Source organism: Pelodiscus sinensis, chromosome 21 (genome assembly GCF_049634645.1).
Source record: "Pelodiscus sinensis isolate JC-2024 chromosome 21, ASM4963464v1, whole genome shotgun sequence".
Lineage (NCBI taxonomy): Eukaryota > Metazoa > Chordata > Testudines > Trionychidae > Pelodiscus > Pelodiscus sinensis.
Genome location: NC_134731.1, coordinates 26,106,432 through 26,133,481, shown reverse-complemented (window position 1 = coordinate 26,133,481; position 27,050 = coordinate 26,106,432). Strand labels below are relative to the sequence as shown.

Genomic DNA, 27,050 nt, shown 5'->3' with positions numbered 1-27,050 from the left:
CTGCCCCTAATTAACCAGGACAGCTGCTATTTCAGAGCTGCCTTTCTGCCCCTTCTGAACAAGCCCTCTAACCTGCTATGTCACAATGGCACTATATTTGCCTTTTTCCAGTTGTCTAGAGCCTCCCCCGATCGCCATGAATATTTTTCAAAGACAATGGCCGATGGCTCTGCAGTCACCTCATCCAACTCCTTCAGCACCCTCGGATGCATTAGATCTGGTCCTGTGGGTTTGTGTCTGTCCAGCTTTTCTAACCTTAACCTGTTCTTTTGCCACTGAGGGCTGCCCGCCTCCTGCCCAGACCGTGCTACCCCATGCAGCAGTCTGGGAGATGGTATGATCTTCTTATTGCCAACATACCTGTAGAAACCTTTCTTGTTACCCTTCACATCCCTTGCTAGCTGCAACTCCAATTGCGCGTTGGCTTTTCTCATTACACCCCTGCAGGCTCGCACAATATTTTTATTCTCCTCCCTTGTCATCTCTCCAAGTTTCCACTTCTTGTCAGCTTTCTTTGTGTGTGTAAGCTCACCTGAGATTTCCCTGTTAACAGCTTCTTGTTAGAGACCATGACTTGCATTCCACCAGGCTATTTCCCCGTTTGACGACTTACCTAGTCACCAAGTTTACAGTGCCAATGCTTGCTCTTGTGTTATAATATGAGTGACATCAATACATGTGGCCTCCTACCAGCCTCTTATGGAACACTAAGCACATCCCTATCAGCGATCGGTTTTGATAATACTAAGAGACAGGAAGCAAGACTGGTTTCCAGCTATGCACTAAGGGGGTGCATCTACACTGCACCGTTATTTCAAGATAACTAGCATTTCAAAAGAACAATGTGAGCATCTACACAGCCATTCCATGATTTCAAAATAATTTTGAAGTGACCGACAGCTTATTCCAAAAACTGTAAACCTCATTCGACGAGGAATAACACCTATTCCAAAATAGCTATTTCGAAATAAGGCACGTGTAGATGCTCCACTGCTGCTATTTTGAAATAGCCCCTCACCAGGGCCATTCTAAGTTATTCCTCCCCAGTGTCTCCTGAGGCTCTAAATCAAGATAGCACGTCTACATTAGGGAAGCCTGCCTCAGACTAATTTTGAGGCTTCCCTGCAATGTAGATGTGCTATTTCGAAACAAGCTATTTCAGAGTAACTATTCTGGAATAGCTTATTTCAAAATAGCCGTGCAGTACAGACGTACCCAGGGAGGCCAGGGGCCTTGGCAAAAGTTGGCATCTGGTCCGTCAGAACCACAACATCCCAGCTCTTCACACTCATTAATGGGCTGTATCTTCAGTCCTGGAGAAAGGGAAGAGGAAATACACTGAGTAAAACTAAGGGATCTGCCTGAGGTCACATAGGGTGTATGTGACACTGAACCCAAATGGCCCCTACCTCCGTGGCCTACCTGCTAGTTTATACTTCCTAATCTTCATAAAGACTTGCAACATGGGGTACGTCTCACTCTGACATACCAAGCTCACGTAACTCTGTGCCTGGAAATTACAGAGATAGGTGCATTAGAAATCCTGAAGTGCAAAAATGTCCAGTTCTGTCCTTGGGGGTACTGGAACCAATAAATTGTTTTCCAGAAGGCAAAGATGAAAACATTAATATTTCAATATTCACTTTTGAGCCTGGAAGCAGCAGCCAAAGCTGATGAAGGGACAGAATAGCTGCTATCTATACCTAAAAGAAAACATGTTATCCCTCGAAAAAGGCTGTTACAGCCATGGATAGCAGCCCTGAAGGAAGAGAAAGTGACAGAAGATCTTCAGAGCCCAGGCACCCTTGAGAGTCGTAGGAAACCTCGTAAATAATGTTGCCAAAGAAATGGAACCATCTGGAAAGGAAAAGATTGAGGGATTTCGATTCTCTTTTGCTGCTTTGTCAATCAGAGAATTAAGAACATTTGGCACAGACCTGATGCAACATCCAGCGCTCTGACAGAATTTTCGTGACAGAAATTGACCCCTAGAAGAGTCCTGTGTGCTTCAGCCGTGAAAAGTAATTCAGTCTCCCCAGTGGAGCTGGACTCTTCAGCTGCACTTAACTGTGATTTGCTGGGTTTGGAACATGGCGGCTGATTTTCCCGTGCCATTATTTCCAGGGCGGAAGTCATTAGCATTCATAAAAAGCTACACCATGTTGCACCTTATTCCCCTTCAATAACTGAGGAAAAACTATTACAGTTGAAGGGAAAAAACTATTATAGCAATTAAGGCCTGGTCTACACTAGACCAAGCAGGTTGGCTTAAGGTATGCAAAATGTGTAGCTGAATTCGGCTTACCTCAAGCTGAGCCACCACAACGTCTACACTGCAAGAGGCTGACAGGAGCACACACTCACGTCGGCTTCCCTTACTCCTCAGAGATTGAGAAGTGCAGAATGCTGATGGGAGCTGTTCTCAGCATTTTATTTGGGGGGCAGGGAGTCCACTAAATGGAACAGTAGACGATCGACCTCCAGGGGGTTGATCTTCTCAGTAGTGTAGACATGCCTTGAGACAGCACAGTCTTTAGCAGTGAGTATAGAACTAAATCCCTGGGTAATAAGAATCGTTTGAGGACAACGGACCTATTACCACCACCAAAGTTTGGATTCTGGCATCCACAGCTGTATAGACTTGCTTCATCCCACCAGAATGTACCTGCTCAGCAGACATGAGATTCTATCTAGAAACAGCAACAGAGAGAAATTCACGATTTTGTTAAAAACGAGGTTTGGAATCAAACTGAGTATTCAATGCCAGTTTTGACCAATCATGTTCCAGCTTCCGTAGGCAGATAATTAGCAAAAAAGGAAAGCAGATCAGGGATCTGATAACCGTCTCTGCAACAGCTTTATTCTTCAGCTCCTCTTGCTTCCTGTGATCCTGCCACAGAGCGCTCTCCACAGCACAAGCACCAGGTGCCAGATGCTAAGGAACACAGAATGAATGCTCTGAAAGCCAGTCAGAGGGAGAGGGAGTGGCAGGCGCTTTTCAGTAAGTTGGAGTCAGTACAGTAGAGCGGCTCTATTTTGTCTATAAAAAAGGCAGAAGACGTTGGCTCTGGAAGTTCTAATAAAAGTTGGGGCTGGCTCTGCTTTTAGCAGGGGGTTGAACTCGGTGACCTGCTGAGGCCTCTTCCAACCCTATGAATCTGCCTCAACTTATAGGCAAAGCTGGTCACTTCTAATATTATGGTTGCCCTACACTCTCCTGCTTGTCCCACATGGCCAAGCTAACTGTTTGGGCTGAAATTTTCCATGCTGAATGCCTCCTTCAAGCCAAATAGTTCAGTTGTTTAGGGGAGAGAGGCCCAGGGAAAACACATCGTATTGTCCCACATTCACAGATTCTGGCCACCTTTTCATTATGAAGCTCTAACACCTCCATGCCTTGGGGCTGGAGCTTGAACTTTGACAGCTGGGTGACCTTAGTTTCAGAGATCGAGCCAGGGCCTTTCCCTGTGACAGTCGGACCCAATATTTGCACATGCTCAGCAGACACACGCTTAGTATGGCGGCTGTTTCCTGAGCTGTGCCGGAGGATGAGCAGGAATTGCCGGGGAAATTCCATCTTCCATTTGCACCAGGTCATATTGCATTCAGGATCTGGGCACCAGAACTTGGAGCAGGGAGCTTACTTCTCCCACGCCCTCAACACTCTGACTACTGGGTCAACGCAGTATGGAGGACAACACTGTTGAAATGCCGGCCCAGGAAACAAGAGCAAGATCTGGACCAGAGCAGGGGGAGAGACTAAGAAGCCAGGATGGAAAACAAAGACTGGTGGGTCAGACTCAGATCTAAGGAGAAGCCAGAGGAAAGACTGGACTGGAGCCTCATGGAGCTGGGGGATGAGAAGGAGGGCAGACAGATCAGATAAGGAGCTAAGTAGTAGGGATGGGAGAACTGGGATTGGCTGGGCAAAGACACTGCGAGAAGGATCTGGGAATAGGGGGAGAACTGGCAATGGCTGAGCAAGGGAAGTAAGAGGAGAAATATGGAGGCTGGGAAAGAATGGGCTGGGGTGAGATGAATCCGACAGGGATAAAGAACAAGGGGCGAGAAAGAGACAGGATTGGGAAAGGAATGAGTTGGAGAGGAAGAGGGACAAGACATCACCCACTAGAGCACACTCTCTTCCAGAGCCTGGAATGGAAGCCAAGGTTCCTGGGTCTCCCCATTCCATTACTGTCAGCAAATAGCTGTGAAGTGCTGGTCCTCCCAGGGGATACCAATCTACTACTGCTGCTATCATGTGCTCCATTAGCTCAAGTGACCGAGGTCTGGGAGAAGTATCTGAAGGTTTCCACCCTGCTAACAGGCCATGCAGATGTCAATACAATGCCACCTATTGTCATTTATATTTTTTTTCTACTTTGCTTTTTTAAAAACCCTAGAAAATTACACAAACACATTGGTTAAAGAACCTTAAGGTGGCAAAAGTTAAGGACTCAGAAGTTAAGAAATGCCAGAATTAAGCATTTGTCCAAGCACTGTCCCTCTGTGCAATGAATGAGACAGGGGTTATGTGTGTAGGAAAAAACAGTATGCAGTCAATTATAGACCATCATAATTCATACACACAAAAGGGCAGAATTAAGGTTGCACAGGCTTTGTGTGTGGGGGGGGGGCGGGGGAAGATCAGATACTGAGCATGACAGGGGATGGGTTTCTCTGGCAGAAGGGCCTTGTTATTTCACTATAGAATGTCTGATTCCCTCATCTTACTGATGACATGCTATGACAATCAAAGCCTATCAAACGTCTGCCTGAACCAAGTCCACCATCAAGAAAATGAAGGAGGCTAGTCCGGGACTTTAACTTCGCAAAAGTTGACAGCAGCTTTTATTTCTTTGAAAGGCCTCTGCTCCTGAAGACATGGTTATAAGCATTCCTGTATTTTGCAGTAATGTGGGAGAGCTTTGAGCAATGGGGGACAGTGGTTTCCAGCCTTCACTTTGGGGGGGCAAGGAAGAAAACACAGAAATATCTATGGAATTCAACTTGGCTGAAGTTGACTGACAAGCTGGAATTTGGCATTTGGTATCCATTCAGTATGGCGATCATGCACAATTACAAGCAAGTATGTCATTTTCACAAACCTGAAAGCTCTCCATTTAAAAAGAAAGAAAAACCTGTGCTTGAACATTTTTGCACAGCTGGAGAGTCACTTGCAGACTGGTCTCCCGTCTTCATATTCCCAGTACATTCACAGGACTGGTTTGTTCCTTTATATATTTTCCCTTTTTCATTTCAAGATCAGATTTTCTAGAGAGACTCTGATTAAAGCTTCAGGGTGAAACTAGAGGGCAAAATACCATGTGTTTGTTTAAAATATACTTCAGATTCTGAAGAACACAATCAGCACTTGCTTCTGAACTCTTTTGTTTGTTCCTGCTCTACAGATCCACGATCTAGAACTGTTCAAACCTAATGCAAAGAACCCCATTCAGTTTACCACTGGTTGTATCAGAATAATGGGATTGCATCTCATAAAATCATTCAGAAAAAAGTCAGAATCCCCAGATAGGTGAAAGGAGCATGTATCCCCCTCCCCGGCCCCAGGTCTGGGACTGCCCTAGCCCCAGGGGCAGCCCGTGAGCCTAGGCAGTCGCCTAGGGCACCGCTGGCCCGGGGCACCCAATGACGTCACATGGCGCCCGATGATGACGTCATAGCCTTTGATGACCATGCAGGCGGGGGCGCAGCTCTTATCCTTGGGATACTGCATTGGTTATAATGCCACAGAAACTTCTGACCAACTGCACCCCCAAACTCATGCCAGTAAAACCCTTCCATCACGCTATCCAGGCTCGCACATGGGAGGCAGAGATGCCAACGCAGCTCCCACGGTCCTTCATGGTCCACCATGGGGCAGATCCTGGCCAGCTGGGGGAAAGCATGGAGGTGGACTGCCCCAGCCTCCCACCCCTGTGCTCTAGCCAGCCAGGGAAGGCTAGGGCTGATTTCCCACTTCCTCACCCAGGAGTGAGGCTGGGGGCAGGGGAAGGGGGTGCAGCCACCAGCCCCTTTCACAGCTTGCACACACCCCTCCCCCCAGAAATTACTGCATGGGGGCCTGATATCAGATTCAGAGTTACACTGTATATTAGAGGCCTGAGTCTTCTTTCACTTACACCAACATAATGCTGGACTTCTGTGGACTCTCTCACCCTGGTGTAAATGGGAATAAAATAGAACCCATCCCGTCTAACTGGAGGGTGTTGTGAGAGTTACAGTTAAGGCTTGCTGAAAGCTGCAATTGAAGGCTCTTTTTCAGATTATAGGCTTCCAAACTTTCAATCTTTTGAGATGACATTTTCCAACCCTGGATTCTGGCCAACGGTGATTTAAAAAAATAAAATAAAACAAAACCAAACCAACAAGCCCAGATCAGCCAGTTTTGGGGAAAGGAGGGACAAACAACTTTTTCCATTATTAAAAAATGCTTGTGGGTTTTGTTTTGTTTTTTTGACAGCTCAAGTCCCTCAGTGGTTTGGGTAAGGGGCCAGTCTTTGGAAAAGAGATTTGTATTTCAGTATCCAGGTGGAATTTCATTGGGCCAAGTGATAAGAATTGAGAAAAATGCAGCCACTGCATGCGCAGTAGATTTTTTTAAAAAACACTCTTTTGTAATATCTCTCAATTATTCACGGAGTAAACTGGATGGGGAAGGGGGGGGGGGGAGACAAGGAGCCAGACAATTGGCAGACGGGGTGAAGGTAGGGGAGTGAAACAGAGCAGTGTGAGCCAACAATCATTTTTTGATTGTTTTAGGCTGCTTTTTTGAGTTGGCAAATAACGAATTCAAGTTTACTTGCTTTTTTTAAAGCAGTTATTTGTATGGAATTGCCCATATTAAAAGAAGATCAAGGTTTCAAACTGAAGCATTCAACTTGCAAGAAGCATCAAAATAAAGGCTGCACAGACAACCTTCAACTCTGCCTCTTGGTGCTCGTGTATGATCATATACAGTTATTGCCACAGAAGCTCACCTCCAGGTGGGTGCTGGACACAATGTGCAAGAAACGAGGCAAGGTGAATTCCATGCCTCATTCTGGGCCAAATACTATTTGTAATTGTATCTGTTGTAAATCATCCATTCAAGTCAGTGGATTTCACCTTCAATGCATTGCCTTGACAGGGTACAGTGATTGAGAGGAGGGCATTCATTCAACAGCAAGGATAACTTTGTTTTAAAATGTGATTTAATAAGTTTGTTTTGATTTTGACATTGATTGCCAAGTAATTTTTCATTGTGCTTCCTTCCTCTTCACTTTGCCTTGCCATAGGTTTGTTTTTAACGTGTCTAATTTACTGTGCATGATCCATTGAAGATGCTGAATGAGCCAGGGCCCTTCCAAAATAACATGCTATTATAGTGAAGTCTAGACTGCACAAGGACCAGAGATAAAGGTGCCCAGAGAAACTTAGCTGTGCTGTTTCCTGACCTTTCAATCTTCACTTTAAAACCTTAAAAGTCTTTTCAGGTCGGTTTTTGGGGGGTTGATTTTTGCATGGAATGTCTCAGTGGTGAATGAAGTAAAATGCAGCCACCTCTATGGCAAACAGAGCGGCTCTTTAAACAGCTCACAGCAATACTACAAGTGGTTTAAAAAAGGAAAAGAGGAAGCTTGCCATACTCAACTGAAACTGCTGAACATCCAAGCTAGTAGTTTTCAGTAAGTGATATTAGTGTTGAACATAAATTAGTGGTTGTTGTAGGCTATGATATAGCCCATACTGTAACGAATAGGAAGAATTTAAATGGGAAAGTCTCCTCTTCTCCACTGATCAAATAGTTCAGACTCCATATGTAGAAGCATAATCCAATAAAGCTTTACCAAACAAAATCTGACAACAGGTGCAGGGGGGAGGACTGAAAAGGGGTTTTCCTTCTTTTAACATAATCAGTTCCTGCGACTTTCAGTTAGTTCTAGCCTCATAAACAATTTGGGGAACGTGGAATTCAAACCAAACACTGGTATTTAATTTCCAACATCAGCTCCAGCATAGCTGATGTAAATGCCCCCAGAAAGTGAATTTTGGCTCCTGAGCTCAACAGGATGAAAGCTCAAATGCAGCAAAAATACATATACTGAAGTGCCCTAGATTAAAGACATCAAATTCTCAGACAGGCCTAATCCATAAGTTAGCAGGAGCATTTGGTATCAAGCAGTGTGAGAGGAGCTATCCTAGGCAGTATCCAATTTCTTTTACTACAGCATTTCCTCCCTCCCATGGTGAAAGTCAGCTCCTCTGTGCTCACCATGAGCTGGAAATCCAACTTTAGCCAAACTGTATGGTCATAGGAGCTGCTTTTCACAGATGCCAATAACCACTTGGAATGGGCTCACAGATGTAATTACAGAGACTTAGCTTGTTTCTAACCCAAGCAAAATGAATATGTTGCTGTAGTTTTTGTGACAATTTCCAATGGGCCAGTGATGCAGATCTTTAGAAGAGGTTTTATCAGGCTTTCTAATTACAGTAACAGTACCAAAGTATTTTCCCTGCTGACAACGCAGAGTTCTATTATTTCAGCAGGGGCTATCTAGTCACTCAAAATACAAATTTAACAGATTTGAACTTAGAGTTATAAACAACGAATAGCGCAATACATGAGTGATTTACAGTAACATGGGCCCACACGAAAGAGGACAATGCATTGCAATTCAGATTAACCCAAAGGCTGCAATGCCATGCCACAGTCTGCAATGCATTCCAGAGAGGCTATATTTTGTTGCAGGCTACGTTGATTTACAGGAGCATTGAGCCAAGAACTCTAGCACCCTGCAGAATCAAATTGCCCCATATGTGCTCATTTCCTCCAACATGTTATAACACAAGAGAAATCTGCATAAACATGCTCGACCTCTCGTGGCCCCACATCCCAAAACTAATGTTCATTCTGTTCCTGGTTCACCAAAGGCAGCCAATGCAGGACTGCATATCATTTTGTGGCACAATTTAATGCAAAGGCGCTTTGCTGTGAAGCATCAGCTTCCATCAGCATGTAATTCACAGAGGTGTGATGGAGTTTAGGGTTGCCACAACTCACACTGTACCACTTCCACAGCTGGGAGAAATTCAGCTGCGCCATCCTCTTCCATGGATCGCTCCAGTCAGAATCCTTCCCTGTCAGCGCCTCCTGATTTCTCTCCTTTGTTCACTGGATCTTTCTTCTTGATACTAACTGAAGCCTTCTGTGCAAAAGGTCAGATAAATACTAACTCCCACAATGTAAAAAGAGATGGGGAAGGAAAGAAAAAGAAGTCCCTCCACAACCCCTCTAGCCTGCCAGGCACAGATGTAGGAAAGGAAACAAGAAATAGTTTACTATATTAATTATAGCATGGAATTTTACACCCACAGCTTACGACATAGTGGCTTCAAGCCAACAACTTTAGGACATCTGAATTAATTCTTCACTCTAGGCCTGGCTAGGAGGGTTGACTCCAGTTTTATATATGGGGTAACCAAGACAGAGGGGATATCCTGATTCCCAGACTTACGTGACAGCCACTGTGTTGGATATTTATGGGAGCCCATTATCCGCTGGATGGGCAGAGCCCATTATCCATTGGACAGGCAGAGAAAGTGACATCTCATTGATCACCTAGTTGGCTGAATAAATGGCAAAAAAGACCCACGTCAATTTCGCTGTGTGAAAATCCAAACTCCCCTGCCACTCACAAAAGCCAAGGCAATTTGGCCAACTAGGCATTGTCACAAAGCCTCTAAGCTTCATTTGTAATCAAAGAGGTGCCAGGGCTCAAGCAATTTTTTTTTTTTACTTTCATAATGGACATAACAATCCCAGAGGTGCCAGGTCTAAAATCTGCCAAGCCTAGAGGTACCACGGCTGAGCTCTGGTGCAAATTAAGCACTGTTCTTTGACTTCTAGCAGTACCGCATGTTAAAACAAAAGGCCGAGATTAGGTTAAAGTAATTTAACTCCCTCCTCATCAGTGTTTAGCTTGGTGGGATTTTCAGTGTTGAAACACTGTGAAGACCAAGCGTATCAGATTATCCTCCCTGCGTTGTCAGTGTCAGACAAGATGACAGCTCCATTCACAGGGTGCCTGCAGTGTCAGCCTTAAATTCATTAAAGCAACAACAGTGTAAAAATTCCCTTCAGGAAGCCGCAGTGACGGCCAACTAAGTAGTGACACAGGCTCTCCCATGTTCTCCCGGGCCAAACGTTCTTTCAGGGGGGGATTTTCAAGAGATTAGAATTCCTGTGCCAAGTTGTTTTAAAAATCTGGCCGCAGCTGTCGGTGCAGAGCCTTTCTGAAAATGTTGGTCGCATATCCCAGCTGATGGCACAGTGGTCAATACAGTATAGCAGCATTATCAGCACCTCCTCTGCTCATTGTGCTGTTAGAGGACTTTTAGGGGTAAGTTAGAGCTAAATAACAGCACAGAGCACTGAGAGCTAGGACTGGTGGCTGTAAACAAACTTTATGGGACCACGGGAAAGTTGGCCACACCCATGATAAGTGGACTATCATAGAACACCAGAACTGGAAGGGACCTCAAAAGGTCATCGAGTCCAGTCCCTTGTCCTCACAGCAGGACCAAGCACCATCTAGACCATCCCTGACAGATGTCTTATCTAACCTGCTTTTAAATATCTCCAGAGATGGAGATTCAACACACTTCCTAAGCAGCTTATTCCAGTGTTTAACCACACCGACAGTTAGGAAGTTTTTCCTAATGTCCTACCTAAACTACCCTTGCAGCGGTTTAAGCCCATTGCTTCTTGTCCTATCCTCAGAGGCTAAGGAGAACAATTTTTCTCCTTCCTCCTTGTGACACCCTCTTAGATACCTGAACCTTTTAGATACATCTAGCTAACCAAAATCATTCTGGACAACAGATGTTTCTGGACAAGACAGTCTGGATTAGAGAGGTTCAGCCCGTACCTTGAAGCCAAGCCAAGCATAATGAAACCAACCAAAACAACTGGCCTTGAAAGACCTAGAACAGAACAATTCTTGGAGAACACGGAAGAGGACGGTGATTCCAGAGGACACTGATAGAGTCCCAGCACCTGATATGCACTGGAAAAAAAAAGTCAAGATCACCAGTGCCAAACAGGAAAGGAACCACCTTCTTCCCCAAAAAGAGACAGAGCATTACTCACACGACAGCTGGGAGTCCAACCATTGGATTTGACAGCCATTCAAGCATTCACCCAAACTGGGACCTGCATATCTTGTCTCCCATGCATTTGTGGACATGCCTGCATCTACTCCTGGAGCAATCCCCCACATCCACATTGTTTAATGTTGTACTGTTCTTCTGGATGCTAAGATCTCATGACTCAGCATTCCTCTTGCCATTGCTGTTGCCAGTGATTAGATGTGAAACCTACAAATACCAACAAATGCCGTTTTCTGAAAAAACAAAGACAATTGACAAGGCAAGAATCTACTATTTTAGTTTGGAAAAGCGAGGTTGCCCCATCTCCTGTCCCCTGCTCAGACATGCTTCTGCTATTTCAATGCCTTTCCTTGCTAGTGCTGGGGAGTGCAATGTACATGGAAGGAAGTTATTCATCAAACAATTAGAAAGCCAAGACAGTAGACGCTCTCCTAAATGAACATGATTTAGCAGAATAACAAAAGGAAAAACAGTGTCTGGCATTTCAGTGCCATTCCTACATCTCCATGCTCTTGCTGTTAAACTTTTTAAACCATTTTAGTTAGCTTGCACACAACAAAGCTCCAGCCCAGAATGCAAAAGTCAAAAGAACCTACCCTGCAAGGCCCCCACATCATGTTGAACCACTAGACCACATCTTTCCCAAACTAAATTTCACAGTAAGAAATGTTTTAATAATGTGATGCTGTTCCAATTACCAACAATGTGACGCTGTTCCAATTACCAACAAACTAATTTTCAAGTGTCAAAACTTCCAATTTTTGGAACAATTCCACATAACATTATTGAGAATCATTTATATTAATTTTAGGCCATGTAATTGCAGTCACATTGGTCTTAGGATATTAGACAATCTCTTTAGACATGTCTACACTGCCGAGCAACAGTCAAATTAAGTTATGCAACTTCAACTATGTCAATTGCATAGCTGAAGTTGAAATAGCTTAATTTGACTTTTGGGCTGTGTACACAGCAGGAAGTCGAAGGAAGAACACTCTCCATTTGACTTCCCTTACTCCTTGTGAAATGAGGGTTACAGAAGTCGGAGTAAGACGTCTTTCAGCTCGAAATTATTTCAAAATAACTAGCTTACTGTGTAGACATGCACTTTGTTATTTTGAAGTAACATCGGTTATTCTGAAATAACGCTGCTGTGTAGATGTACCCTTACATTAACTCCATAATTTTATACTCTATTAGGCCTGCAACTGTACATTTACAAACACAAAGACAGACACGTTCCTGCCCCCAACATTCTTACAGTCCAAGATGAGATGGGACACTGGGATTAAAAAAAGGAGAATGAGGAGAGATGATTGCTGAGCTAAAGAAAGGTACACATGTGAAGATGGTAGCTGTCAGAAAAAATCTGCAGGCTAATGTATTGCTCAGGTACTAGCCATAGTCCTCATTGCAAGCTATATTTTAAGGAGAGGGGAGGGTGGCATGGGTCCTGGTTGGAGTAGGTTTTTCCTCATTATTATGCAGTGTTTCTGACATTTCAGACTCTGATAGTTACACTGTTCTGAGACCACACCCACACTTCTGTACCTCAAACTGGTTTCTGGGTCAATTTGACAACCAGGCACAAAACTTATTCACATAATTTGATACAAGATGTATTTTTCCTCTCGCACAATGGGCAACACTCGCCTTGGTTCAGGGGGAGGAACTGATGCAAACCCATCATGTAGATACACTGCTGCACTGAGGAAGTCTCCTTTAAAACCAGGATAAACTACACGGCTGTATCTAGACTGGCCGCTTGAATTTCTGCAAGAGCACTGACTTCCTACTGTCTGAAATCAGTGTTTCTTGCGGAAATACTATGCTGCTCCCGTTCGGGCAAAAATCCTTTTGCGCAAAGCTTTTGTACAAAAGGGCCAGTGTAGACAGCTCAGATTTGATTTGCGCAAAAAAGCCCCGATCGTGAAAATGGCGATCGGGGCTTTATTGTGGAAGAGCGCGTCTAGATTGGCACGGACGCTTTTCCGCAAAAAGCGCTTTTGTGGAAAAGCGTCCGTGCCAATCTAGATGCTTTTTTCCGCAAATGCTTTTAACGGAAAACTTTTCCGTTAAAAGCATTTGCGGAAAATCATGCCAGTCTAGACGTAGCCCACTAGTATGAGCTCCTTTCTGCTCAGTGTTAACGGATCCACACTAGGGATTTGCAGTGGCACAGCAAAGAGAAAAAGCAGGCCTTACAAACGCTGAATGTTTACCACCAATACTCCGATTTTAAAGGGTTAATATATACAACAATGAATTTAAATCAGTAATTTAAATCAAGATTGTTAGTCCTAAATTACTCCCTGTTACCATACACAGCTACTCATTCATTTGCACAGCTGTTTTACTTCTAGAAAAGTTCAGGGAGACACAAATCTAAATTGTTTTCTCTGTTCAAGCAGCAAGACAGAGTAGATTAAGGGCTATTTATATTACATTTGTGTGAAACTGATTCAGGGTTTGTTTCGCTTTAATTAGAGGCCAATTCACTTTTGAACTTTGTAGCCCCTGTAGCAAATCTGCAGTTAGGGTTTTTTCTTTGTTGAGCTGAACAACCTTTAGTTACATTTCCAGGACTATAATGGTTCCCTCTACTGGCACAGCATGTTACATGCCAGTCATGTTTAAAGGGAGGATTTTGTGTAGCCTCATGAACATCCTCTGATGCTATCAGAAGATTGTGGATCCAAACCCCTGTAGGGTTATGCTTTCATTTAGAAGTCCACCTAATATTTGATTTGGGGCAAGCAGAGAGTCTTACTGACAGTGCTCAAGTCCTCAATGTAATTAAGTGCTTCCTAACCTGATTCAGGCAGGTAGGAAGTTTCTTAGGGAGCATAAACATGCACGATGTGCTTTTGCAGAGCAGGGTGAGCCAAGCTAGCCCTAAAGCGGGGGTGTGGAACCTAAGGCCCAGGGGCAAGATATAGCCCCCGGCTTGCCCTGGTTCCAGCCCCTGAGATTTGGGGCTCCCCCCATCAATGGGGAGCCTGCAGTGGTACTCCAAATCCCCCCCACACACACACACATACACAATCCCTCCGCAGGGCTGGAGCACACGAAATCCACTAGCGTGGTCCCCCCAAGGCTCTAGTGCGCAAGGGGAATGTCACCGTCTCTATCAGAGTCCACCTGATTTTTCTGGGAGTCAGCAGCCACTGACCAAAAAAAAAAAAAAAGGTCCCTTTGGTAACTGGTCTCTTGGAGCAGATACTACACTTTAGCAGGACTGATTTCAACCAGAGCTTGGCTTTTCTGGTACATGGGGAATGCTGATGATCAAATCAACCAACTACTCCACTTCTGGGGTCTCCAGTGACCAGGAGAACAATCTGGTGTACTCTGTCTAGGATGGGGAGCCTCCGGCTGGCTGGGGGGGGGGGGGAGGGAAGAGAGGGAGATGTTGAAACACAAGGGTCCCTACTCTCCACTTCCAATTCATCCTGGGAGGCAGCCAAAGCATCTGAAAACGACCAGCAAGAAGGGGAGACAACTCCTAATGGCCATGCTCAGAAAGCTGAAGTCAGGGGGGCCCAGGCGGTGCCAAGCCATCCCCAAGTCTGGGCTTTCCCATGCCAGTTACTGTTCAGCGGGGCTCTCGCGTTTCATTGATACAGGGGGCTACGTTCCTGCTACCCCCGCGGGAAGGTGCCATTTCTGCAGCCCTCCTGGTAAGTACTGGAGAAGGCGGACGCCGAGCGCTGCCAGAGATCTGCTGGATTTACTCACCGGCGGTTTGTGAAGCCGCTGCCTGGCGACCCCGAGCTCTGCTCGGGGTAGTTGTGCTGCAAAGTGGAGGCGGGGAACTGGTAGAGGAAGCCGGTCCCGAGCGTGCAGCCGCAGAAACAGCACCACCAGGGCCAGAGAAGCGCCAACTTCATCTTCCCAGCGAGAAGCGCTGGAGCCGGGGCCACACTGCACAAAGACGCCGGTTCTTTGCCTCCGCAATCCGGAGTCACGCCGACCGGCGAGCGGGCTGGGGGAGATCCGGGGCTGTCGGAGCAGGAGCGCTCCTTAAGACACAGATCACCTCTGCGCCTGGCTGGCCAAGGAAAGCCAAATCCCCCCTGCAAGCTAAGCCCTGGCGGCTGCTCCTAGAGCCCGGGGACCCCCGCGCCCAGCGCCGGCTCCGTGCGCCCAGGGCGCACACGCAACTCCGGATGCCTTTTCAAATTTGGTGAGGTTGGCTCAGTTCCGTCAAAGGGGGCGTGGGGCTTCCCATTAACCCTTCGCCGGCGCTGCCGGAGACCCCACGGCGCCAGCGACTCCCCGGGGGAAGGCAGCGGCCGCGCTCCACACGTGCCGAGGCTCGCTGGGAAATGGAGCCTCACAAGGCCAGGAAAGAACAGATGGAGCCATTTGGGCCTGGCCTGATTAGTTTCGTACCCAGCCCCTCACACTGGCACTGTCTCTATCCAGAACAAGGCGGGCTCCCCCTGTTGCAACAAAAACTTACAGACCCCCCCCCCCCATTGCATTGAGTATGACACACAGCCCCAGATCTGGCTATTTTTGTCCCCGGTTACCCAGAATCTAAGGCTTTAACAGAGAGCAAGCACAAGCACAAAACTCTAAACTTGGCACTTGGATCCCAGCAAGGTGTGGTCACCATCCTCCACTCTTCTGTTTGGGCAAAGAATAGGGTAGCCAGTCCTCCTGTACTTGAATCATCTGGGACTCTAAAGCTCCCCAGTGCAGCAAAACCAAACTAAGGTCTGGTCTACGCTAGGCCTGGCAGGTGGGTTTCAGGTACGCAACTCCAGCTAGGCAAAATGTGTACCTTAAGCAAAATACATAGGAGTCACCTTACCTTAAGCCAGGCCTTAGAGGAGTCCACACTGTGGGAACCCCATGGCAGCAAAGGCTCCTGTCAGCTTCCCTTACTCCTTGCAGAAGGAGGAGTAACAGACACCAGCGGGAGCTGCCCTCAGAGTTTGATTTATGGGTCAACTCACTAAATCAAACACTAGGGCTGTGTCTGGACTGCATCCCTTTTCCGGAAAAGGGATGCAAATTAGACCTATCGCAATTGCAAATGAAGCGGGGATTTAAATCCCCCCTGCTTCATTTGCATAAAAATGGCTGCCGCTTTTTTCCAGCTCGGACCTTTGCCGGAAAAAAGCGCCAGTCTAGACGCGGATCTTTTGGAAAATAAAGCCTTTTCGTAAAGATCCCTTATTCCTCTTAAAATAAGGAATAAGAGATCTTTCGGAAAAGGCTTTATTTTCTGAAAGAGCCGCATCTAGACTGGCGCTTTTTTCCGGCAAAGGTCCGAGCCGGAAAAAAGCGGCAGCCATTTTTATGCAAATGAAGCAGGGAGGATTTAAATCCCCGCTTCATTTGCAATTGTGATGTGTCTAATTTGCATCCCTTTTCCGTAAAAGGGATGCAGTCTAGACACAGCCTAGAAGATCAAACTCTGGAGCATTGATCTCCCAGTAAGTATAGATATACCCAACAAATCTCTCCCATCTCTGAGTTAGAGCCAAGTTTTACCTGAAAACCCAGCTTGTGCCCTTATAGTGCAGAACAAGTGTTACTTCTGATGTTCCTCCAAAGGAACCCCGAACACACCTTGATCCAAGGAAATTGCAAATCTCCAATTTAGTATCTGTACTCTGCTGGGCCCATCCGATGTCTGAATGTAAACGCCTCCCCTAACTCATGTTTTCACAATCCTAAAATGGTTTTCCTCGTCCACACATGGATAATCCAAATCTCAGTGAATCATGGTGCAAGGATTCAGGTGATGAAACAAGGGGTTTTACAGCATTGTTGCATCAGGATGACTTGGAATCTGGGCTTTTTAGGGTAAATTGTAGTAGTTCAGCTTGTTCTCCATGTAAACAGTGAGATTTGAGAGCTTGAGTCAAAAATTGGCATAACCCAGCTTTTATCCAGACTTGTTGTTTCAGTGTCAGTGGCTCAGACCCCTTCCATCCACACTTCAAATAACTGTGTGATTAATGGCCTATGGTAACTTTTTTCAGGTAGAGATGCTCATTTGTAGCTCACCTGCCTTTGATGTTTGAGGGTGGAGAAGCACTACATACAAATCAAAGTGAACCTTGGAATGTTTCTTCTCTATTGTCCTTTCCTAGAACTTACCTTTGAGTTAAGACGAAAAATGAGATGCTAAATAGCATTTATTCTCAGTGTTTATTATTTGTGTAGAGATATGAAGAAGAGGTTTCTATTTTAAAGACTTTACAGCCAAAATCAAATGCTGCAAACATGCACTAACAGAGCATAACGTTTACACTCCAAGGGCACATCTACATTAGGGATGTAATAGTGTAGCTGATTAACTGATAAGCAAAAGCTTATCGGTTAATGCTATTGACTACACACACACATCCCACCCTCTGCCAGTCAATTTTTTAGCAGGCTGGCTAGCAGCCCAGCTCAGTCCCAGTTTGTGCCAGGTCCAGGACCTACCTCTGCTGCAGCTCTGCATTTAAAGTGTATTAGGAGCCAGGTGGGCTGGCAGCCCGGCTCAGTTCTGGCTGGTACTGGGTCCAGGAACTCAGACCCTTTCCCCACACCCGTACAGGGGCCGCTGCCACCTGTGCTGCTGCCTCTGTATTAGAGGCAGTAGTGTGGGGTGACAGGCAAGCGGTCTGCGAGGGGAGCTAGTTTTTAGACTGGCTCCCTTTGTGGACCAGCTCCCGCCGGTAACCCCACAAAGGCAGAAGCAAGTGGCTGGGGCCTTCTCGGGAGTGGGGCCAGACTGCACTGGTTGACAGCCTCACACCCAGGGACTATAGAATAGTAGAGTAACCAATAAGAATTCATGTGAACCTATTCAATTAACCAATATTTAACATCCCTAATCTACATTATACAGAAGACTAACACTGATGCACTCGATCTTTCCAGGTTTGATTTATCAGAACTGTACTCCTGCTCCTCATGAAGCAGGGAGGAGTAAGGGAATAACGGAAGCCAACGGGGGCATTTGCTCTCGTTGGCCTCCTGCTGTGTGGACGGTGCGGAAACGTGATGTAAAATACATTGACTCCAGCAATGTAATTTAGAGTGTCTCAATGACTTCAGCATTTCTGTGTGTATATATATATATAGATATATATAAGGGATTATTTTCCCTCTCAATTCCCAGCATAAACTCAGCAGCACATCTACCCAAGTCATAATCTAAAGGGTCAGGTCATAAACCCATGGTCAGTCGGGAGGTGGGAGGTGAAGAGGCAGGAGAGTCATTTGACCTGGGCCTCAAGCTCAAAGAGGGCCTCAAATTTAGACATGTTAATTTTTTGGCATTTGACAAGTTTCACAACTTGTTTTTATGCGCATCCCTGTTGGACCAAAATGTGATACTCTCTCAGTTCAGAGCTGCAAATTTAAGCAAATAAGAGCTGTGATTTGGTAAAAGACATAATTTTTTTGTTAACTGATTGATTTTGACCAATTTCAGAAACAGTACAGAAATTGAAAGAAATCTCAAAAGATCTCGGCGACGAGGTCATCTTCCTCAAACAAACTTATTCCATGAACTTTAAACTGGATTGCAAGCCAAAAGGAATTGCTTCAAGAAATACTCAACCTTGGACTCTCTGAGGTGTTTCTTAATATTACAATTGCATTGCATATTTTTGTCAGTTTGCCTGCATCTGTGGCTTCAGGTGATCACATCTTCAACATGTTGAAGCAGGTGAAGAACTATCACCATTCAGCTATGGGACAAGAGCGTTTGAATGGGCTCGCCATGCTTAATTTTAACTGTGACATTGCACGGAAGCTAGATTTTTCCTCAATAGTTGGTGCATTCCTGCAGCTCCCCTTGGCTGCAAAGGATGAAACGGAGCCAATGGGAGCCGCAAGGCTCCGTGGCTGCAGCGCCAGTAAATAAACCGGGGCAGCCAGTTAATGTTTTTCTGAAAGAGATTTCACAGAACACTCTCAGAAACACTGCACTACAGGAATCCAGCCACTTTGTATAGGGTATGTCTACACTACCCCCCTAGTTCGAACTAGCGGGGTAATGTATGCATACCGAACTTGCTAATGAAGCCCGGGATTTGAATTTCCCGGGCTTCATTAGCATAAAGCCGGCTCCGCCATTTTTAAAAGCCGGCTTGTTCGAACCCCGTGCCGCGCGGCTACACGCGGCACGGGCTAGATAGTTCGAACTATGTAGCCATTCCGATCTATCTGTACACCTCGTTCCTTTTCGGAAAAGGGGCCAGTGTAGACGTAGCCTTGGAGTAATTTACCTAGGGATGTTGCATATTCTGTCACTTGAAGTCTTTAAATTCAGGGCTGTTTGTTTTTCTATAAAAAATCTGCTCTAGTTCAATTAGAAGTTATGGGCTTGATGTGGGAACCATTGGGTGGAAGCCAGACGAGTCCATTATGGTCTTTTCTGACCTTAAAACTGTATTACATACAGACTTTGGTATTAATTTGGTTAGTATTTATTCAGGTCAATAAATCTTACTGCAGGCTGAAACCAGCATCTGCTTAGCATCTACTACTGAATTTCTTGTTATCATTTGAAACAATGATGCCCAAAGAACTAAACTTGGAAACATTCACTTAATGGTGGATACATGGGTTTTTTGTAACCCATCAGGATTGCTATACATTCATCTTAACTGCCATAATTAACTCTCTCCATGAATGAGCAAGTTCTTAAAGTAGCTTTGGAAGTTGGGATGTTAAATATCAGTTAACTGAATAGTCAAGTAATCTCATGAATTCTTATCGGTTACTTGACTGTTCTGTATTCCCCGGGGACGGGGCTGGAAGCCAGTGCAATCCAGCCCCACTCCAGAGGAACCCCTTGGCACTCTGCACTGCTGCCTCTGGTACAGGGTGCCAGGTGGGAGCTGGTCCACAAGGGAAGCCATTTTAAAAAACAGCTCGCCTTGTGGACTGGCTTTCTGTCTCCCCGCACTGCTGCCTCCAGATACAGGGTGGCAGCAAGGGGGGGGACAGGTCTGAGCTCCTGGACCTGGCGTGAGCCAGAACTGAGCTGGGCTACCTGCCCACCTATCTCCTAATAACACTTTAAATGCAGAGCCACAGTGGGGGTAGGTCCCAGACCCGTCCCAAGTCAAGACTGAGACAGGCTGCTAGCCAGCCTGCTAAAAAATTTACTGGGCGGGGGGGGGGGGGGGAATGCGTGTAATCTATAGCATTAACCTATAAGCTTTTGCTTATTGGTTAATCAGTTAATTGACTACACTAGTACATCTCCCATTGTGAAGTGGGTGAATAGTTCCTATCTCTCCTTCCAATGTGCACTTGTCAACAATGAATTTCATCTGCCATGGTGTTGTCCACTCTTCTGGCTTTGTTAGATCCCTGTAAAGATCATCAGTTTTTTAATCTTCACTATACTAAAAAAAAAATTGTCATGTGCATATTTGGCCACCTCAGTCTTCACTGACTTTTCAAGATCATGAACAAATACATTAAACATGGGCTATGTCTAGACTGCCACTTTTTTCTGGAAAAAGGTATGCAAATTGCGCTCCGATTGTTTTTTCGGAAGAGGTTTTTCCAAAATTTTTCCCATCTACACTGGGCCAAATTTTGGAAAAACTTCCTCTTTCAGAAGAGCCCTTCTTCCTCATGAAATGAGGAGACAGGGCTTCTGAAAGAGCACATCTGCTCTTCTGCAAAAAATGTCGGAAGAGCAGATGCATTCCCTGGACACAGCGGAGTTTTTTCTGGGATACCTCTGGTCTGGGTCTTAGGACATTCCTTCTCCTTACTGCACCATAAGTATTCCAGAAGGCAGAAGTCCAGCAAATTATGATATTAGTACTATGCAGTACATTAGTATTACCCCCATTTTACAGACTGAGAAACTTAGAGAGAAGTAACTTTACCCAAGGACACAGAGAGTTAGAGTAAAACTTTGATTGTCTGACTCCTATGATCCTCACACTAATCTCTATCAGACTTGCTGTTTTGCTGTATTAGTGATCTAAGATGAGACAGAAGAATTAGCTTCCAGGATGTTTTCAGAAAGAAGGAGAAGTTATATCATCAACTATATGGGGAGAATTAAATATGACATTTAATTTTTAATCGTTCTGATATGCGTAATGTAATCACACACAAGTGCAATAAGTGAATATTTTTTCTCCCCATGGTGCTTAGGAGGACTTACACAGCCTAACAATTTCTCAAAACTATGTTGACAAATTGGAAACACAGCGATGGCAGCTATGAAGATAGCCAACAAAAATAATTCATTCAATTTATCAGGGAGACTAACTTTGAGGAGAGAAGGGCTGAAAGATGAACATCTCTGTTCTTATAAACCAGACACATTATGTTACAAAAGATAAAGCTACAAATTTTTTAAAAGAAATATTAAACATATAGATGAAACATGCTTACACAACAAGGACTAAATATATTATTTCAAAAGATTTAACTACTTCTGTTTAAGAAGAGGAGGGGGATGCATACTGGGAAAAACAGTACCAAAGGCTGAGAGGAACAGAATAGAACAATGGGCAAGATTTTGAACTCACTGTCTTCTACAAGTCTATTGACTTAGGTGGAGTTATTCCTCTTTACGTTATGTGAGATATTAGAGTATGGGCCCAGAATTGCAAGAGTTTTCTATCTTTCCTATGATTGTAAAAGTCATGGACTACTTGGGGGATGACCAAATTTTGCTGGAGGACAAGGGAAGCATCGTGAATAAGTTTTATAGTGGCTGCCCCTTGGACTGTACCAGTGAGTTTTCCCATATCGATACTAGAAAGAGAGCAAATAAAAAAACTCCACTTGATAAAACCTTATGGAAGTTTAAAATTACAAAGAATCCTTTGGAAGTTAGAAAGGAGTCAGATAAGAAGCCAATCTAAAAACAAAAAAGCTTGCAATAAGGCCCTTCTAATGCGGAGCATGGATGATACCATTAAATGACAACCATCTGAGAGCTCAAGTAGACTGATGAAGGTTTGGTAGTAATACGATGTTAGGAAGATGTCTATGGTAAATTAGGTTGCAAGATTAACAAGACTTATTTCCTACTATTTTTCTTGTATAGGTTGGACCTTCCTGGTCAGGCAACTGACTGATACTGGATGAGGGATTTTTGCCAGGGGAGATCATTTCTGGCCCCACTGTCCTGCCTGCCCACCAGGCTTTCTGACCCCACCTGGCATCCTCATCAGGCAGCCCCGCTGCCACATGCCCGGATCCCTGCCCTGCTGGCAGCTTGCTGACAGGAGCCCGCTGCCCTGCTGGCCCACACCAGGACACTCTGGCCTTGGAATATCCATGGTCCTGCTGTCCCAGTTTAGAGAGGTTTGAACTATATAACATAGTATGAGCCTGATCCCGAAGTCATTATTCAAGCAAAACTCTTCTTGACCTCAGAAGGGAGGTCTGCTTGAATGAGTTTCATGTCATGCCTTCTCTCTGAACAGTCTATGTAACATGATCCCAGCACTGTCACTCCATTCATGTGTCACTTTGAAACCTAGAATGTCTATTGAGTCAGTGCGAAACAAAGGAAACAGCTGCAAGCATGGATGAGCGCCAGTATCACCAGGTTCAATCTTCACTGGGATTCACCCTCTGTTACCATCTAATTTGTATGTTCTCAACCCTTTTGACTTCACAAAGTGCCCCTGTGCAAGAGCTCCCAGTAGTAAAGGTAAAAAATGAAAAAAAGATACATGCTGAAGCATATTTCAGCAAATGGAATACTAGCTGGCTCAAAAGATCAATGGGAATTTTGTTAACAGCCAACCCGCTTGATTTTTAGGACAATATCTGTGTGTGGTGAAATTTAGATGACTTCTTAGATTTGTATATCGTGCAAAACAATCATTTGTACCCTTTTCTAAGTGTGATCATTTTTCCCAGACTGCAGCAATTAGAAAAAAACCTCAGCTCTCTAGTGCTGATGTATTTGGATTTTGGCTTTCTGCCTTATTACATACCCCAGATAAAAACCACATGCCCTGCCAACAATTATTCATTAAATGATATTACTATTTAGTTGTGAAGTTCTGACCATGTGATTAGCATTTTGCAAGGCACAAACAAGAAACATGTACACTTTCCAAGGCCTGGACAGTCTAGAAAACATACAAATAAGACAAAGTGCCCTAGAAAATCATAAGAAAATACCACAGATAACACATTAGGCTGGAACTGTCAAAGTTGCCAAAGGGATTTCAGCACACAAATTCATTTGGGAGCGGAATGCCTAACTCCTGTAGGCTCCTTTGAAGACTCCAATACTGAACTCCTTCACCTGTCCATGGACTCTTCCTTCCTTCCTCCCTCCCTCCCCTAAGTCCTTGATATCCCTTCCTGTCTTCCCTGAAAGCTGGTTTTCTCCCACAGCACCACCCCTTTGCTAGCTGGAGCTTTCCTTTTCCTTCCAATTTATGACCCAGGCATCAGACATCCCTATTTTCTCTCCCTCTCCTGTTCTCAAACACCCAGCCTCCGTCCCCCACACAGTAGCTGTCAGCATTCTCCTGTGTTCTTGACAAACACAACCAGTCGCTAGCCTAATACTGTATCATGCTCCCATTCCCTCTGCAGTTCTGTCTAACTGCAGCCTAAGCCATTTATACTCCTTCATTCATAGGGCTCTTTTAGTAACTTATACCATATGGATTGTGAAACGGTTTAGCCAGAACTTCTCCCCCCCACCCCCCAGCTCCCTTCTCATGCTCTTAATTTTCAAATTAAGCTCTCTTGTTTTCATGGCCTTCATCTGAATCGATTTGATTAATTCTGATTAATCCTCTTCGTTATTCTAAAGCCACTGGCTGAGTCACAGCAAGATCCCATTTCAAAAAGGAATATGCCAAATCTCCAAAGTCTAGCTTCATAATTTACAGTTGAAAAGGCTGGTCGTATTCTCACTCTTTCTGCTTTATCCTCTCAAGGGCACTTGAAACCTTCTAAGTTGCAGGGGTTGGTTCCACAGACAGTACTTTGAACGTGAACTCACCGGTGTCATATGGAATAACAATACCACCTCATTTGATTTATATTCTGTTCCTACAAGTAATACAATCCAGCATCCTGTTCAGTTTTTTCACTACAGCTATGCATTAGGCTGAAAGCTTTGGAGATTTTTTTAAGATAATATTTTTCCAGATTTATGAATCTACCTTTATGTTCATTTTACTGTATTTACCCTTTGTACAGCAAGCATAAAAATAGTCCTGATATAATGCCAAGTGCATCATATCTCACTATTGGGCTCTCCAGTTGCCATCTTATAAACCTCACTTTCTTGAACACTAATCAGATAATACATGGAAGCAATAAAATGACAACTGAGGTGCCAAATGCAGCAAGAGTCATTGAAGGTATTAAGTACTACACCTATTATAACACAACTGGAGCCAGGTATTTCTCACGTTACATATGCATGTGTATTAGTACCACCTCGCTTACTGCTCTGTTAACCCCCACTCTGCTCTCAAACCCAACACCACAATAGATGTGTCCAGAACATTTCCTTCGCCTGCTCACCTGCACTTGGAATTTCTGTTTTGTTCGGTTGGTTGGTTGGTTTTGTTTTTTAAGGACCACCAAGCAAACCATAGTCTGAGCATCCTGTCCCCACACCAGTCGCTTCTAGGATTTCTCCCTGCAGATTCTCCTCTCCATCCATTTCCAAAGGCAAAGTTAAGGTTGTGGCATGTTTTTTGTGGTGTATAATCGTGCTATTGGTGACATGCGTGTCTCTGGCTGGAGGAATATAGGGTATGCACATTTGTGTGGGAAGCCTCAATTATTAGTTTCTTTGATTTTTTAAGTTTTGTGTTAGATATGGGGTCACCTTAACTAACACGCCACAGTATTTGTGTATTAGCCTGCGGTAGCTGAGTTCCTCAGAAACACAATTTCCATGAATGAAGCTACTTACTATATCTGTGTCACTTTGTAGAATCTCAATAACGTTTATTGCAGACTGACATATACACACAGAGACGGCAGCTACATTAAGAAGAGCTCTGTGAGACTCAAAAGCTTGTCTATCACACTGTGACGGCGCATCAGGTTTCCCCCCAATCCTGCACCTTGTAGCAGCCAGAACAGACTCCACCATCCAGTAAAATAGAGAGGGTTTATTGCTTCTCCAGGGTACAACACAGCATAGACATGATGTAGCTACAGGAGTCAAGGCTAGGATGCCTCAGACCCCTTGGGATGGGGTGCCTAGACCCCTAAACTCCCAACCCTTTGCTTAGTCTGTCCCCTTCGTGGTTTCCCACTGCCGAAACTGCCCCTTCCCCCGAACACTCACTTCCTTTGTTCCGTCCTTGCCCTCATCAGGTAGAACCGGTTGGGTCTTTGTCCAAGTGACCTCAGGCTTACATACACAGGCCAGTAGGGGTCACCCACAGCCCAAACACAGCAACTAGTGAATGCCCAAACAGAGTGTACTGCCTGCCCACTACATCACACACACCAACAGAAGTTGTTCCAGTAAAAGATATTACCTCACACACCTTGTCTCTCTAACATCCTGGGATGCACAGCTACAACAACACTGCATTATCATTAAGGCCAGGACTACACTAGACCTGAAGGGTCGGGTTAAAGTACTCAACTCCAGCTATGTATTTTACAGTTTTCCTTAAGCTGAGCTTGGCACTATCTTCACAGAGCAAACACTCCCATCCGCTTGCCTTACTCCTTCAGACTGCAGGAGTACCTGCACTGGTCAGAGCCACCCCTAGCATTCAATTTAGCAGGTCTTAACTAGATCCACTAAATCAAATGCCTGAAGATCAATCTCTGACGTAGTAAGTGTAGACATGGCCTAAGATTCTGTTAACTATCAAACAGATCTAGGCGCACATACTATTCAGCTTGAAAATAAAATGCAATTGAACTGAAAATATCAAAGTAAGGAGGTTAAGGGTAATCCACCGATGGTGTCTACACAATTTACAAAACTTACGGATTTAGGGAAATAACATGCTTCCTCCATACATAATTAGATAATTGGAAATCCCTCTATGGAAACAGCAAATTTAAGAACTGGCAAGTGAAAAGACCAATTCAAATTAAAGATTTTATGACTGAGGACTCGATTTAATCTTTGAACACTTAAAGTAAGAATCTGAAATAGTTCCAACTCAATTCTGTATGTTCTTACAAATGGCAGATTATATTTCTGAATTTATAAGGGAAAAGAGAGTAATTGTAGTAATCCATCTAAAGATGGAGCTCTGCTAATTAAGATGAAAACTAAAAATGTAGCATTTTAGTAGAGTACTGTATAGCTGAAGATGACAGAACTAGACAAGCCAAGGGGAAAAGAGATGTAGGATTTCAAATTACTGAAGAAAAATTGACTAACCTACCACTTACTATAATGCAATCATTCGTCTGTTGTAAACATAACACTTTTTAATAAATAGCTCTCCATTTCTTTCTTTCTTTTCTTTTTTTTACATTTCCAGAACATTCCCAATCCTCATAATGTTTCAAAACACAGAATTATTACAAGCCTCTTGTATCTCTACCCAAACAGAAATGCAAGACTCACACAGAATATGCAGAATAAATAAATGCCAGGCAAGATCCTCACATTAAACTTTGAAAGCACTGTGAACCCTAATAGTATGTGATTATGTAACTGCAGTATATGACCACGTAAATACTATGCATTGTGTAATACTTCCTAGCTGAGGCATTCAATTAAATTTACAAATAAGACAAACTCCTGGGGAGCTAAAAATATTATCTCCATTTTCAAGGGGAAAGAGAAAGCAAAAGGAGGTCAAAGCAACATTTTCAAATGTGGGGGCTGTCCCCCCCTGCTTTATGAAAACTGGCTTATTAATATGAATATGCATAACTTGAAGATGCTTTATGCAAAACAGTTCACG

General features: G+C 44.4%; 1 protein-coding gene across 3 annotated transcripts in view; it reads right to left on the bottom strand.

Annotated features, from left to right (window-relative positions):
* The window catches only part of COL26A1 (collagen type XXVI alpha 1 chain), a 252,476-nt gene extending 236,953 nt beyond the window's left edge, over positions 1-15,523 (bottom strand). For 2 of the 3 annotated variants that reach the window (XM_006114228.4, XM_006114229.4), the window contains exon 1: positions 14,914-15,521. In XM_006114228.4, the coding sequence (XP_006114290.1) occupies positions 14,914-15,065 (152 nt within the window). In that variant the 5' untranslated portion in view covers positions 15,066-15,521. Of the gene's footprint in view, positions 1-14,913 lie in introns of all 3 variants that reach the window. The other variant, XM_006114230.4, reaches the window with a different exon arrangement.
* Between the last annotated feature and the right edge of the window lie 11,527 nt (positions 15,524-27,050).